General features: G+C 37.9%; 1 protein-coding gene across 4 annotated transcripts in view; it reads right to left on the reverse strand.

Moving 5' to 3' along the window:
* Positions 1 to 15,250, reverse strand: part of KLHL5 (kelch like family member 5) — a 54,602-nt gene that overhangs the window by 22,442 nt on the left and 16,910 nt on the right. For 2 of the 4 annotated variants that reach the window (XM_082760365.1, XM_082760363.1), the window contains exon 3: positions 6,723 to 6,905. In XM_082760365.1, coding sequence (XP_082616491.1) covers positions 6,723 to 6,865 — 143 coding nt within the window. In that variant the 5' untranslated portion in view covers positions 6,866 to 6,905. Of the gene's footprint in view, positions 1 to 6,722; positions 6,906 to 12,686; positions 12,778 to 15,250 lie in introns of those variants that run through there. The other 2 variants (XM_082760364.1, XM_082760366.1) reach the window with 2 other exon arrangements.

Genomic DNA, 15,250 nt, shown 5'->3' on the forward strand with positions numbered 1-15,250 from the left:
TTGTTCCCAAAATACCTCCAGGAACAGCCTTGTAGGTTGGATCAATGTTTGTGCTGCAGCAGCACGCTATTGTCTCGCTCACGTAGAATTCAAATCTAAATACACTTGCATAGTTACTCAGCCACAGAAACATCAAACTCAAGAATCAAGCCTAAAGCAAATATGCTACACAGCTCATCTGCATATATTCAATAAATCCGATACTTCAGGAAACATCAGTTTATCCTGAGTCATTACATTGGCTTGTTAAGATGATAGAGATCTGGGACCTCAAAAGAAAATAAAATTCACTTAAAATTTTAGCACCAGAGGAATAAACCTCAAATGTATTAACAGCAAGGATTTGCAGGTATACTTACGAAGCCATGAATTATAAAAAAACAAAACCTGCCTCTTAATTAACTACAAAATTAACTGCAAAGAACTGTCTCTTAGTTAATTAACTGCATAGTAATAAATACTGACTGCTCTCAACTACTTTTTTCCCCTGCACGTCTTTTGAACAATAACCATTTGGACAGGTCTACAGTCAGGTAATTGTTTTTTTCTACTTGCTAAGTCAGTAGTGTTCTGCAAGAGTGTACATGGAAAAAAGTCTTTTTAAAATCTTGTATATTTGAAAAAGTTCTGTAATGAGAAATAAGGTTCTGTTATTTTAAAGAATACACGGTTCTTGAAATACAACATTTATTCTGTATCTCATTTGTGGAGAAAAATTAGAACAGAATCTCTAAACGCATCACTTCTAAGCGTTTTAACCTCACGTTTAATGACATCTACAAATAAATGGGAATATTGCCTCCTAACGATCTGCAGAAGTTCAGTGAAATTACAGTAAATTCATACAAACAACATGGGAGAGTTTCTACAACCGCCTTTTGATTTAACAAGATTAGATCTGTGTGTGCAAAATAGAAGTTCTTACCACAAAGGAAAGTGTGTAGATGGACAGATTTAAATAATCCAAGTATCCCTGCAATTCCAATTAAAAAAAAGGAAAGAAAAAATAAAAAAGCAAACAAAATATTCAAACTCTGGCAATATCGTCTTGAACTTCTATGTAGAATAGAACATGAAAAAGAAAGGTCTGTGCCATGGGAAACAGAACCCAACACCAAATATTGAATTATTTTTTTTTAAACTAACAGTGCAACTGTTTTAGTTAGCTGCACCATTATATACAAAATGGTTGGACTGTACTTATCTTAGCAACAGCTGTCGAAGAAATGCCAAGCAATAACCCAAAGCTCTGGACAAACACCTCCTACTAGCTGCGGTGGTATCAGCAAAATTCTCCCTGTCATTTCCAGTCTTGAAGTCCTCCAGAATAAATTATTTAAAATTCAAAATGTAATCCATTTCATATTTTTGCTAACTTTGTTCAGATTGACCAGAAGGTATATATGCTTCACAGTGTCATGTGCTTTCCAGAGAGTGACATGTATATGCCAAAACACCAGGTCCAGTGCAGGAGTAGATTAAAACAAGCAATGTGCCGAAGCATATATTACATGGATAAGTTTCAATTTTAGCCAACAAGCATGATCACAATAAAAAGTCTTAGAAGAGGTACCCACATAGTTCTCTAAATATAACTTTTTCAAAAAAGAAAGAGGATTCAAAGATACAGTGACAACACATCAAGGTGACACTGCGCTAGCATAAAAGGAAACACTGGCAGACTCCCAGTCATCTGGCATTATTTTGCCCCATGTTTTTCTCAGAAGTCAATAAAAATCAATTACTACTTTACTCATGTCATTTGACACCCACTTGTTCATTGATTTCTTAATCTTATTACTAGTAACTGATTTTTCTTTCAATTTTTTGGATTGTCTGAAGATAAACCACATTCCTACACACAGATCATACCATGTGAAGCAGTTATACCTTCATGTATAACTGAACCGTCCACAGAAGGGTTTCCTCACTCTCATTTGCTAAAAAAGCTCTGAAATAGCTACGTGACAAGTACAATTTTTCAGAAGGAAATCTGTGCAATGACTATAGAAATGGCACTTATAAATAATACCCACAGTCTCCCTGACAGCTTGAGCCATCATCTGCAAATGTGAACTTCGTAAGTACGTAACACAGAGAGATTCTCTATTATTTATAAATCATTACATTTGAAATATTTGACCAAATCAAGCATTCACTGGGAACTACTGACGGTACAAAATGCTGCCTTTCCTCATTTAGAAACCAAAGTTATGTTTTTTGTATTCTTAGTTTGCAGTCTTTTTTCTATCAGTAAGATTTCTTTCCTAAGTGGCCCAACTATAATAACAGAGAGCAGTTGTGGTGGTGTTCAGCTGCCCACCTGGGTAAAACCACGACACCCACAAGGATCCCTGAGCCCTACTGATCAGTCTCTCATGCAGAGAAAAAAATACGCTAATGCCAAAATTTTTCATCTGGAAAATCAAAGGTGTGTGAAGAGTTAATCTCTCTGGAGAAACATTCAGTGGCTACGCACTAAACACTGGCAAAATCTGCATGTTTTAGTATGTTCTCCTGTTCTTATGGGAGGTTCTAGCGTTACTGATTTCTTCAATTTCTGTGGTTTGTACTGATCCAAAACCAGGAAGAGGCACCATGACAGCTTAATTCACTTTGAAGAGCTAGGCTAACTTCATTGTTATTTACTAAGAGCCAATAAAATGTGTGTACTTCTTGCTGCAATGGCCATAAGGTGCCTCATCTAGACAGTTTTCTAGGCCTTCAAAGCAATTATTAGGTAAAATGCTGACAAGCTGCCAAACCTGGCACTTGATAGATTCAGTATCTCCCAACCTGATTCACCTGTCGGAATGAAATGAAGCTTCCTAACATCTTCAAGATAAAAGGGCCAGTTCCGAGGCGCCTCCTGGTTTCTGGCTGCCTAGCGGCTGAGAATAGGCCTAGGGAACTCGACAGCTCGACCTCCTGCAAGGAAGCCCCACGTTGCTTCAGCTACTCGATAACAAAACAAGTCAGTAATAAAAGGTTTACGTGAAAGTGGTACCATCCCATACAACCATTGTGTATATTGAAATTAAATTTGTTTAAAATACCTAAATACATACGTAGCATGCAGAATTTGATGTTGAAATGACATCCAATTATACCTTTCTTCCAGGGAAATCAAACCTTTCAAAATTATTTTGCCACTTCTGACATAAAGCAACGGTTACAATAACTCCTTTTGTAAAATCTTTCAGAATAATCACAGTTAGTAGCAACAGATACCTTTTTGGCATAAAGCTAGCACAGAAGAGCTGCTTTTAGATATATTTTGATTTTTCAGAAACACACCGTGCGTTCAACTTTTATAAACATTTAATTACAACAATAATAAAACTGCAGTGAAGAATTTAGGAAGTAAGGTAATACGGTGTGTGAAATTAAGGAAGTATTATTAAGCCATATGGAAAAGAAGTACAAAGATAAATAAACCTCAAGATACAAAAATGTCTGCAGACCAGGATTTGTACTCTTCCAAACAAGTTTACTAGCCACTAGAGTATATAAGCTTCCATTTCCCTTCCTTCCTTCAGTCCCATGCCTTTTATATTTTCATCTGTCAGTGTCAACAGGAAGGAAAAAAATAAAAAGGCTCTGACAGATTTTCAGCCTGCTGGTTAAAGAATGTGATGCAGTGCAGGCTTTAAATCCCCTCCGGCCAGAGATCTCCCATTCCTTAAGTGAGTTCTGACCATCAAGTTATTACTAAACTTTTACTGTGGGTATTGCAGTTAGATGAATGTAATAAACAGAAACGTAGTAAATGACCTTGATGTCTGAAATCACTGTGGACACATGAAAACCATCTGATACAAAAAACTGGACTCCATTTCTCACATTTAGAAGAGTCCAGCAACAGTTCTATACAGAAGTTAAGGGAGGTTAGGGAGTAGAAGTATAATGTATTTTTTGCCTTGTAGAGAACTGTTCCCTTTTCTACCTACTTTTTGATCTCTTAAATAAGTTCTGAGCTATAATTTCAGCACAGAACGAGAAGATAAACAGCCTTACAAGAACAGGAAATGCCATATTCAGAAAGATTATAGCTATGTGTGATACTCTTACCTGTAGCAGACTCAGAGCCCTAATTTTTTGAATAGACTCAAATGAAAACCTCTCAGAATTTACAGCAATGTACTACCTGTGCTTTTTACTATTGCAGACACCAAACTCACTGCTCTTTTCTCTAAGCATATACTTACTTCATATAATTCAGAACATTCAGGTATCATCAAATGTAGAAACAGAGAACTAAGAAAAAAGATACAACTATTCAAAATAGCAGGTTCAAAACAGAAAATCTGCAAACTGCTCTATACATGAGTGATTAATAATAATGAAAAATATTCTTCATAATTCTATGTGAGCACATACTGAGAAAAACTTTTTTTTTTAATTAAAAAGCTGTTCAGTGTAAACAAACTTTGTTTTCTTACATGCCTTAGTGTGCTAAGCCTTTAATCTAGTATCTACTTAATAAATAGTTAGTTATTAAATCATAAGATAAAATAATAACGACTGTTCTGAAATATAGTGAGAATTCCAGCCTGCAGACAATGTTAAAGAAGTCAGAACTTGGACAGGTTGATGCAGGCAGTACAAATCCTACAGATTTTTTTTCTTACAACACAGGCTACCACAAACACATCAAGCCAATCTTCTCACTGATTTTTTTTTTTTTTTTTTGTAAATTTTTGAACCAAATGTGACATTTCCATCTTTATATTTTGTGCTATGGAAAAATGTACCAAGATGAAGACTGTAGTTATTGCTGTTTCCCTGGGAAAACAACTCAAAAGAGTCAGAGAAAGAACTTACTGTTGCAAAAGGCAAAGCTTCTTTGTAGGCTGCTCCAACATTAAGAAAGTGAACTAAGGATAAACATAAGCCTCCCACCTCCTGCTACAAGCACACAGTGTGCTTCTTTGGCCTTAACTTTTGTGCATATTTAAAACACAATACTCCAACTACAGCAAGATGCTTTTCCTCCTGAAGAGGAGAACAGAGCAAGTAACAGGTGGCAGCATGAGCCTAATGCACTACAGAAATAGATGCAGTAGCAGAAACCGAGGGAGCAAAGTCAGTTCTATAAATAAATGAGGAACAGGTAAAAAAACATATTAAAGAACTTTTTAGCATACAGAATGTTGTGTTTATCTTGTTGAATCAGAATCTTCCAGTCCTTACAAGATAGTTGCAGCTGTCCTCTGCACCCTTTCCACACTTTTTAATCATTAAATAAACCCAACCCCAGAACTACATACTGCAAAGGTGCCATAAGGAAGTAAAATTATTTCTGTACTATTATCATCACTATTTTTTCTGTTTACAGCAGTTTACAGCAAGCAGTAAAAAAGCTCTTTGACTTCTCAATTACTTCAGTGGGTGCAAGTCCAGTGGGGGTACGTGCATTCCCTGTTTTCATCTGATTTACTCTTTGCATAGGAACCGTGAAGTTTTGTGATTAATTTGATCAAGCTGAGCACTGATCTTATGCAACTCTGTAGCCATAGGGAAAGTCAAATCAGCTTGCTCAACCACACTTCCCTTGTCTCTCCAAAAATACTCATCATTCGAAGAAGTGTTTACAAAGGAATTGAGGTTAGGGGTTGGGTGGAGAGCAGGACCACCCATTTTAACAGTAATTGCAGTAAGATTTGCTTTACCCCTGATTTTCCCATGTTGATTACAGTCTTGACTGTTTAAAAATGAGGTTTCATAAAACGAAGGCTCACTCTGAGAGCTACAGCAAGTTATACTGTAACTACCTCCCTGCTCCCCGAGTCGGTTCCCATCTCCATGCTGTCCTTCCTTCAGTTGCATCAGCACAACAGTGTGGCTGATTTCTGAATAAAAGCAAAAATCCGGCTTTTTAAAGAAAAATACCAAACCCAAACCAGAAACCTCTCCCAGACTTTATTAACAGCATTAAACTGTGGTTTCACTGCAGGGGTAGAAATCAGCAATGGAAAACAGGAATGCTTTAGGCTACTATTTCTGCTACAGAACTAATCTTACGAAAACACAGCTTAATTACACCTAGGTTCCTACTCAAACTATTAATCCTGTGCATTAAATATTGTAACATGCTTCAGTTATTCATACTTCTGTTTCATAATCTTTGGTATTTTCCTAGCATTTAAACGGCATTCTGTATTATCTGTTAATTACGCAGATGACAGATATGGGAATGTTTGATCAAATTCAGCCTTTTAACACTTACTGTCAGTGCTCAGTAATCTGCTATCAAAGGACTTGTTACTACAGGAGACAAAAAACTTCACGTGGACAAGGGACTGTCCTTGTTGCTAATTATGACTCCAACAGCTTATAATTAAGTTGAAAGAAAAACTTAAGTCTAAGAATATGTATTTACTCCATTCAATGGTACAAAAACTACTGCTGCTGTTAATGGTCTTAGGGTGCAATCGGGACTTTTTTGGGGGTCTTACTTTGTTATGCAAATACCTTACTACATGCTTGGAGACAGAAGGTGTAACATGAAAATATCCCAAACATTTTTGGTGCTCTATCACATACAACAGACAGAAAATAACTTTTAGTTTCCAAATAAATGTTAAAAAAACATAAGCATGTCTAAAGTATTCCAAACTGTTTAGGGTGTTTGGAAGTTTTATAAATAAAGAACAAAACACACACTTTGACACCACATTTGTAAACTGATAAAAGGTTACTCCAAATTATAACAAACTTACCTGTGAGCAGGAATTCTCCGATCACCAGCAACTAACACCACATCACATAGCTGTTTGTGTCTAAGATAATTCTCCATCTTTTTAAAAGTTTGTTCAGCGTGATTGAGAGCCTGAAAAAATTCATCTGATGTACAGGGCTCCATAGTTTGACAAGATGATAAGGTATGGCTGCTGTTGGAGGTTCTGCCAAAGACAATAAGAGAAATCTTAGTCCGCACAACATTCAGGTGCATCAATTCTCCGTGCAAGTGATAAAATGAAAAACACATCCATGCTCCCTTCCAATTTTATTTGTTCATATTCATACTTTCTTTCTCCAAACCCTTATGAAAACAGATACAATAATTTGGTGCTGTACTTTGCAACTACCGGGCATGTAGCGATCAGTCCAGTAATCACATCTATCATTGTCAGACAGGAGGAAGAACAGGCATCTACCAAGACCCCGCAAAGTGAAAAAATGATGGAAAAGTATTCAATAAGGAATCACACCTCTCCCTGCCACCCCATCATGCACATATGTTAAGATCTTACTTCACACTTAGCTTAGGATGCCTAGAGCAAAACTTGGCATATATGAAGCCAGAAAAGGAGTGTGGATGCAAGGGGAAAAAAAAAAAACACATGAAGAAACACATCAATATACTACCACTCCTGCTGCATGAAGCCTTAAGTATTTGAAATGAGATTCAGCAGAAAGAAGACAGTGGAGGGGGAGGGGGAGAAATCAAGGGTGGATGGGGAGAAAAATCATTCCTGTCCATACACACAGCAGTTTGCAAGAAAAGAGGAAGGAAAATGTAAATAGAATGCATGGGTCTAGGACGTAAAGGAACTGGATCCTAACTATGCAGACTGAGGGAAGCATGCCTTTTCTTGATCACAGTTCTTTCACTGACTGCTTCTCACTTTGCACTGTGAAGGCAACTTAAAAAAAATACTCTAGACCTACTATAATATTTGGAAAGACATGAACTCGTGAGAGTTCATCCCTACATCCCGAGCCCTGTTCTCACAAAGCTCAATGCTTAGCTTGGGATACTCATTTGAAGAGGGGTCCTCACATACCAAAGCCTAAATTTTCAGCAGAAAGATGTTCTGTAAATTTTCAGGGGTGTGCGTATGTGTGCAGATAGCTAAATAGGCCAAGTAATCTGACACTGAGACTCAGATCTAGTAATGGATCAGAAATGAGATACCTGCCTACCTACTTCCCTTGAAGGACTTTATCTTAAACATGCTCTGAAGTTGTGGTTAGGCATTTATTGCAGCTGTGTCAAGTTCTCCTCACCCGCCATGAGTCACTTGTTCTGCTCCACCACCGGCCTTCTGACATGCTGGAACAAGTCTTCTTTGTGGCCATGTGTGAAACTGAATCAAGGAACTCATAGACCTGAAAAATTAATGAGGGTAGGAAAAAACCCTACCTTTCTCCCATATCAGTTCCTTGACCTGACTCACTCTGTAACCACGCAAAACATGATGTTGTCAAACTGGGTGGTGTTTCACAGTGAAGGAGCCAGTACTCAGGGAAAGCAACTCTTTTGTTGCACTGTATTTTAAATCTGATTCCTCAACTTACCCCATTAAAAACGATCTCAAAGGAAAAAGAAAATCTACCAGGTATCAGGGATCTGACTTATATTACACCCTCATAAAAGAGCTGTGCAGATACGACTGAAGAAACCGGTGTGGAGAAGGAAAAAACGTTCTCAGCCAGCACTGTCCTGGCTGATACCCTCAGCAGAGCTACTGCCAGTGCCCAGGGCACATGCATGCACCCTCTGTGCAAGGCTCACTGACAGTGCTGCTTTTGGTCAACATGGAAAAGGAACCACAACAGTGTCTGTTTAATACGAGCCCAAGATAAAGCACATAGGACACAGCAGAGCCAGGCCCAGTTTGTTCCCCTACCTGAAGAAGTTCAGCACCACACCTGCCCTCTCTTCTAGCCAGTAACTTATAAAACACTTTCCATAGGGAAATGAAAAGGAAAGGGAAAGAAAGATTAAGTTTAATGCTCTATAAAGAGAACACGGAAGAGACACCTGAATAGTTGAGGTGCTTGCACAAAAGGGGGGATATGAGCTATTTATGCCTATTGCCCAATCGCCGCCTATGAAAAATTCAAATCTCCCCCTCTTTTCCCCAAACTCTCTTACAAATCTGTGTCCCAGCTCAGTTCACCACAGCCTCAGCCAGGACAGCTGCAAGAAGAGACACATGGCAGGCCCTGTTTTTCTCCCTCCCAGCACCGAAATGCCTCTCCAAATTCTTGCCTGACACCCTTCGTTCCTAGAAAGGAAACCTGGGTACCTAACACTGACTGTGGTCTCTGTGCTCTGAGCAAACATCCAGCCGAAGAGGACCTGCACCTCAGAGCATCACGGCAGTCCTGCTCCTTTTGGATTTGGATCCCCCCCCCCCTTTTTTTTTTTTTGGAACCTTTTGGATCTCTCAACTCAGATTCATCTTTAAGTACAGCACAACAAACTTCCCCATGTAAGATTGTTACATGTATCGAAGAACACTTTGTACACAGTCCTCCAAGATTTAAAATATATTTCTACCACATTAAAGTGAAATTATCATTATTTCTGTATTTTTATTATGGGTATTTCAATGTTAGAGTGGTTTTCTTTTTGTAGTTTTCAACTTCAATTCCACTTTTTTAGTGTTTCTTTTCATTCCCTATTTATGCCAAATGATCCTACCTGACACTAACCAACTGATAACTTTATTAAGTATTTAAATATAATAATTCATTAGGATGATCATAAAAACTTAAGTTACTCTAAGGGCAAGCTCTTTCCCATGCTAGCTACACATTTTAATATCTTGGTGACAAACATTATTATTATTATAAAAATTAATATGCTAAAGATGCTGGGTTTCTTTGACTTCTCTGTCTCACAAAGGATTTGTGTATGAGCATGCCTCTTTACAATCAAAGCTATGTACAAACCATGCTACAAAACCATTCACTTTCAAAGGATTTTATTTCTTGAAGTAGGATGTTTGGAACAAGGAGCTGTGCCCAGTAAAACAGCTCATCGCAAAGCAACGAAGCAATTAACTGAGCTGGTAGCAAAACAGGCACAAATGAGTTTCAGAAGTAAGAGCATAGATGATGATGGCTGGAGAGCTGAATTCACACCTCTCCTTCTGCTGTTTTTTGAGGTTTCATCGCTGTAGCTTACACAAAGCCACAGCACAGTTTGCAATGTAAAAAAAAACAAAACAAAACACATAGCAGCCTTCTTCTTTCCTCCCACTTTTACTAAATCTCTCTTCTACACAAGACTTGTGTATCTCAGTTTCTGGAGGAGAAGCACAATCTGCTCCTATTAAGAGGATTTGCATCTTTCTTTTGAAGTATTATTATTTTAAAGGAAGAGTTACAGTAGTTATTGCATACCAGTTACGTGTTAGTTAAAACTTAAGAATTCCAGTAAGCATTAACCTTGGTTACAACAAAGTTTCCAAAACTTTTTTTGCCAAGCATGTTACCTCCTGCTCTACATTCTAAATTATTTTTCTGATGGTATCTTTTAGGTTTGGTATCTCCACATTTGTTTTTGAAATCAAAACCAAACAAGAAAGACTTCGATATGACCGGGAAAAAATAAATACACATCTCAAACTATTCATTTTGGAACATAGGGGCAGGAGTGAACTATGAATTTGAGATTAATTTTAAAATCTTTTTCTGAAAAATGTGTAAAATGGTCTGAAAAACACTGTCTGAAAATTATATGCAAATTTAGTTTTCTCATCACTAAGATGCTTCCAGTGAACACCTCTTTGTGTTTCAGAGAATAAGGCAACAGCCCTCAACATTTTAAATCTTAATACACAAAGAACATAACCTTTCAATTATGACATTTAAACAAACAGAACATTGACAAGCCAATATGGATACCTCAAAGTGCAGACGCATTGAGAAAAGGAAGCTTAATGACATTTCAAAGAAGACTAACAATAATAATTTTGTTTACACACGTCAAAATGGTTCAAATCATAAAAGAGGTGTAGAGATAAGTAATCTTTACCGTTGCATTAAGATGGTTTCCTGGAGTTTTTACATAAAACTTGTCAAAATATTGTTAACATTTACATTTTTTAATCAGTTCTGTTACTTACACTGCTTCCTCCAGGCTAGCTGACATTTTATTGCATGTGGAGACACAAAATAATAATCTGCCAGCTTCCATTATTTACTATGATGCTTTACAGAGTCAAATATTTCCTTCTTCAAAGTTAGGAGGACAAGAATCTCGGCTGATGACATTTCTGTGCTTGTATCTACAGCAAACCAATTCCAATGCTTTAATGTGTGCCTGGGTGAAATGAGCCAAACACCACATTGCAGACTAGGTTTGCTCTCGGTGTTCTCAGCTTGTTACCCATGGTGCCTTCAGGGGCTGAGGACTGCTTCTAAGGCACCCACTAAAAGCAGAGAAAAACAAATCTATTGCTAATAGGCTTTAGGTTGCTATACAGCGATCTGCACCCCATGGGAGAATTTTACAACGTCTACAAATCCAAAACGATGACCCTCACCTCAGGAATGCAGGAGAGCTACAAACAGCAGCAAGAGAGGAAATCAGAGAGATGAAATGCAGCAAACTATCCTTGAAGATCATACTGGTCACGACACGTAAGAGCATGATGTGAACAGCTTTACAGCCAGCTAGCCCTGATCCCTGAACGTGAATGATCTGTTTGCATCCCAGATAACTGTGATTTCAGCCTTTGTCAGAAATTGGGAACCAAACTGGAATTCACTTACCCTTACGCCATCAAGCTCTGTACTAATGACTACAAAGTTCTACATCCTCTCTCCTCAAAACGAATCCTATAATGATCCAAAGCTTGCAGAATGCCACAGACCTGATCAAAATGCTCTTCTACCTGTGCCGTATGACACAGCAAAGAAAGGTACGCACAGAGCAGCGAAGCTGCTGCTGTCACCGCAGGCTTTCACGGCTCAGAACTGGGCAAGAAGTTCAGAGGAGTGAAGCAGCAAGATAACTCCGTAGCTTCCACAAGAAGTTTTTAGTCTCTTTTTTAAAGGATTTTTTTTCATGCATGCAATTTGTTTCTAATGGAGGAAACACGGGGCTTTCACAAAGGAATAAAAAACCCTCTGAAAACTACATACATGGGAGAGTTCTGTCTTCTTTACTCAAGAACAGCAGGCAAGCAGCTGTATTTGATAATAATGGAAAAGAAGACCACCTTATCATGTTCTTAGCAGAGGAAAACAACAGTTGTTGGGCAGACATATGTAGGTTATACATTCTTAATGAAGGGAATGAATAAGATATGCTGTCAGTATGATCTCCCCTGGAGAACAAAAACACAGACAACAATACCAAGTCCTTATATTACCATTAGTAACATATTAGATCGTACCAACACTGAACTCAAAAATTACCTACAATACTTATTTTAAATCACGTAAGTAAAACCCTAGCAAGAATTACAAGACAAAGAAATTCCAAACAACTCCAGATGCTGTATGTGACTAAATACATAATTAAAAGCCACTTCACATTGACTAATTTCAAATCCTAAATGCACTGAAGTCTGCTGCTCCGTCTGCAAAAAAAAACAAAAAACAGCCCAAACCCATAAATAAAATAGTAGTACTATAAAGACTTCTCCCACCCCCTCAATATGTATCTGCAGTTTTTCAATTCTACAAAATGACAAGTTACTTTTGTCATATGTAAATTCTTCTCCTACAATTATAACCAAATCTGTACTAATTTCGACCTACACGTTTCTCTCTTTGAATTACATGTTTTTTGCTGCATTGATTACTTTGCTACAGTGAGAACATCCTATTTGGTGTAACACAGTACATAAAAATTTCACACCACTAACAGATGTGATACAGAGATGTTACATCTATATCGTATATATTATCTAGTCACACAGCTATTTAAAAATACATACCTGAATATCACCTAAACTAAGAACTCTTCAGAGGCACGTTATTTATAGCTCTGTAGTTGTTGCAGCACGATGAGGCTGCTGTTACGAAGAATCAGTAGGCATTACCTCCTTTCCCTGTAATTTTAGTACTTTTGCAGTAAGTGCCAAAAACAAATACGCTGCATTGACTCCTAAGCGTTTTTACCCTTCTTCTTTTCCTCCAGTCTTTAAAGGTTGCATAAACCACAAATAGTTAGTGTTTATGTTCTGCACTGCTTTGCCCTTGCACTAAATGAATTCTTCTCCTGGGGAATGGAAAACAGTAAAACTGCTTTAACTAGATTGATCTGTCCCTAACATGCTTTATTAAACACTGTACCCTTTAAACAGACATGCTTTCCAAAACGCTTTATCATTGCAGAGTTATCTTATAATCAAGAAAGCAAATACCATAAAATTTACTCGAAATGATAAGCTAACTACTATGCACTACATGCAGGATAAAAGAGGAAAAATACTTTCTGTGAAGAATGGCTGACTTAAGCACCAAAAGGAGGTAAAAGAAATAAACTAATACTTAACAAGAAAGATGTTACCTTACCTAATTTTCCACCAGCTGTTAAACACCTTTCACATTTAATAACAAACTGTAAGGTTTCATCTTTAGCAACAATATACAAGAGAAGAACGCCAAAACATCTTTATAGACACAATAAAACCATTATTTTTTCTTTTAAGCTAGGTACAGTTTAAGGCACCTGAGCAGACAACTGCAATCGTTTTAAAGCAACCTTCTGGTATTACTTTACAGCACAACCCAGCTGACTTTCAATAGATTATTTCTTTCTTCAAGTTGTACATGCACAAGCAAAAATTACATTTTTTGTCTTACAACCTAAATATTCTTTACTGTTTCATCTCCCTCATCTATAGAAATACATGGAAACATCAGATAGGAGTGACAAGTAGCTTTAATTTTCATGGTTTTCTCCAAACTGAGACTGATTCTCAGCATAGCTAGACAGTCAGTATCACTTCAAAACAATTTTAAAAGCATCCTGTAACATCATCATCGGACATCACCTTATTCATAGCAGCAACTTTTAGGCATAACATTTAAACCAGCGGTGAGTGCATGCACATCTTCGCACTTTATTTATCTACATTGACTAAATAAGATTACCTTCTAAAAAGGTCAGAGTAAACACACCAAGACCTGTTTATAAATCATTTTCTGTTTCGGATGCACAGCAACTGCTAGGTTTCTGAAGCATTTCAATCTAGGATAAAGGCTAGCCTACACATGCATGCCATCTGTAAACACGAAATGAAAACACATTGCTCACAATAGGAAAGTAATAATTAACCTGCACGAACTGCTGTCCGATTCATTTTCTTCTTCACTTGCTCTATCATCTGTTTCTTGTCTGTCAAGCCAACGCGCACCTCCACAATCTTCTGCAGAGAATTCAAATGCAGGGATTTCTGAGGTGGATGCCATTGGCCAAGGAGGTGAATTCTGGAAATCCTGTTGGCTAGACCTTCTGTAACCAACTGCTGTTAAAGGTAGGTTACCCGCATCTAAAAACTTTGTGCCACCTGTTGTTACATTTGGTCCTCTGCTCCAGAAGTCTCCCTGGTGGCTTTCAATTGTGGGATTAGGGGCTGACGCCTGATGACCAAACCACCTCCATCTGATTTTTAAAATCTGCTTCACGTCAAACTCTTTACGAGAGCCAGACATCCTTAGTGAGAGCCAGTGATCGTCTAGGCAACAGGGTAAGAAGCAGCACACATAAAAGAAGATTTGTGCACCCAACCAAGACAAGAGAAACACATGCTCTGCCCGTCTGTGGCAGGCAGAGATCCTACAGGAGAAGGAGGGGGAAAGGATTGCATTCACACCGAAGCGGCTTCCTTAACCGTCTGTCATTTCAGTACCAACAAAAGGCAACGGAGAATGAAAAATCTCATGGTAAAAAGAGAAGGTGAAACAGTCATCTCAATCAGGAAAAATGCTAATCAGTTTACCCTAAAAGCTCCGAGGCTGTTTCTGTTGCTCTCCTCTGACCATTAGCTTTCAAACACACCAAACAGTGTTCATTAAAGCCCTTTCAAGAGCTGAATACCACCCCCTCCTCCTAAACCACAAATGCACGTAATTCCTGTACTGCATCTTACAATCTCTGCTTCTCACGCTGTTAACTCTTGCTACTACAGGGAGCTGGGGGGGAAATGCACAAAGCAATCAAAATTCTTCCTGCACTGCTGAAGAATAAATGCACAGAAAAGACTAAGACCAGCCCAAAATAACTGACTGTACTGAGGAGAAACTGAACTGGGTGTTGAATGGGAAGAAACTGAATAATTTTCTCCTGTTACGGGACATGCACTAACTTAAAATACAAAATAAATACAAAAAATACTGTATAAGAACAGCCTGGAAGGCTCAAGGGACTGGTACTGGGTTATAGAGCCTTTCATCTTGCTGTGCTTTGATTCAAATTTACGTTTGCAGTAACCAAAAATTTCTCACATTCTGCATTTGAAGTGAGCGAATGGTTGCCATTCACTTGCACATCACT

The sequence above is a fragment of the Aythya marila genome, assembly GCF_965140915.1.
Source record: "Aythya marila genome assembly, chromosome: 4".
Taxonomy (NCBI): Eukaryota; Metazoa; Chordata; class Aves; order Anseriformes; family Anatidae; genus Aythya; species Aythya marila.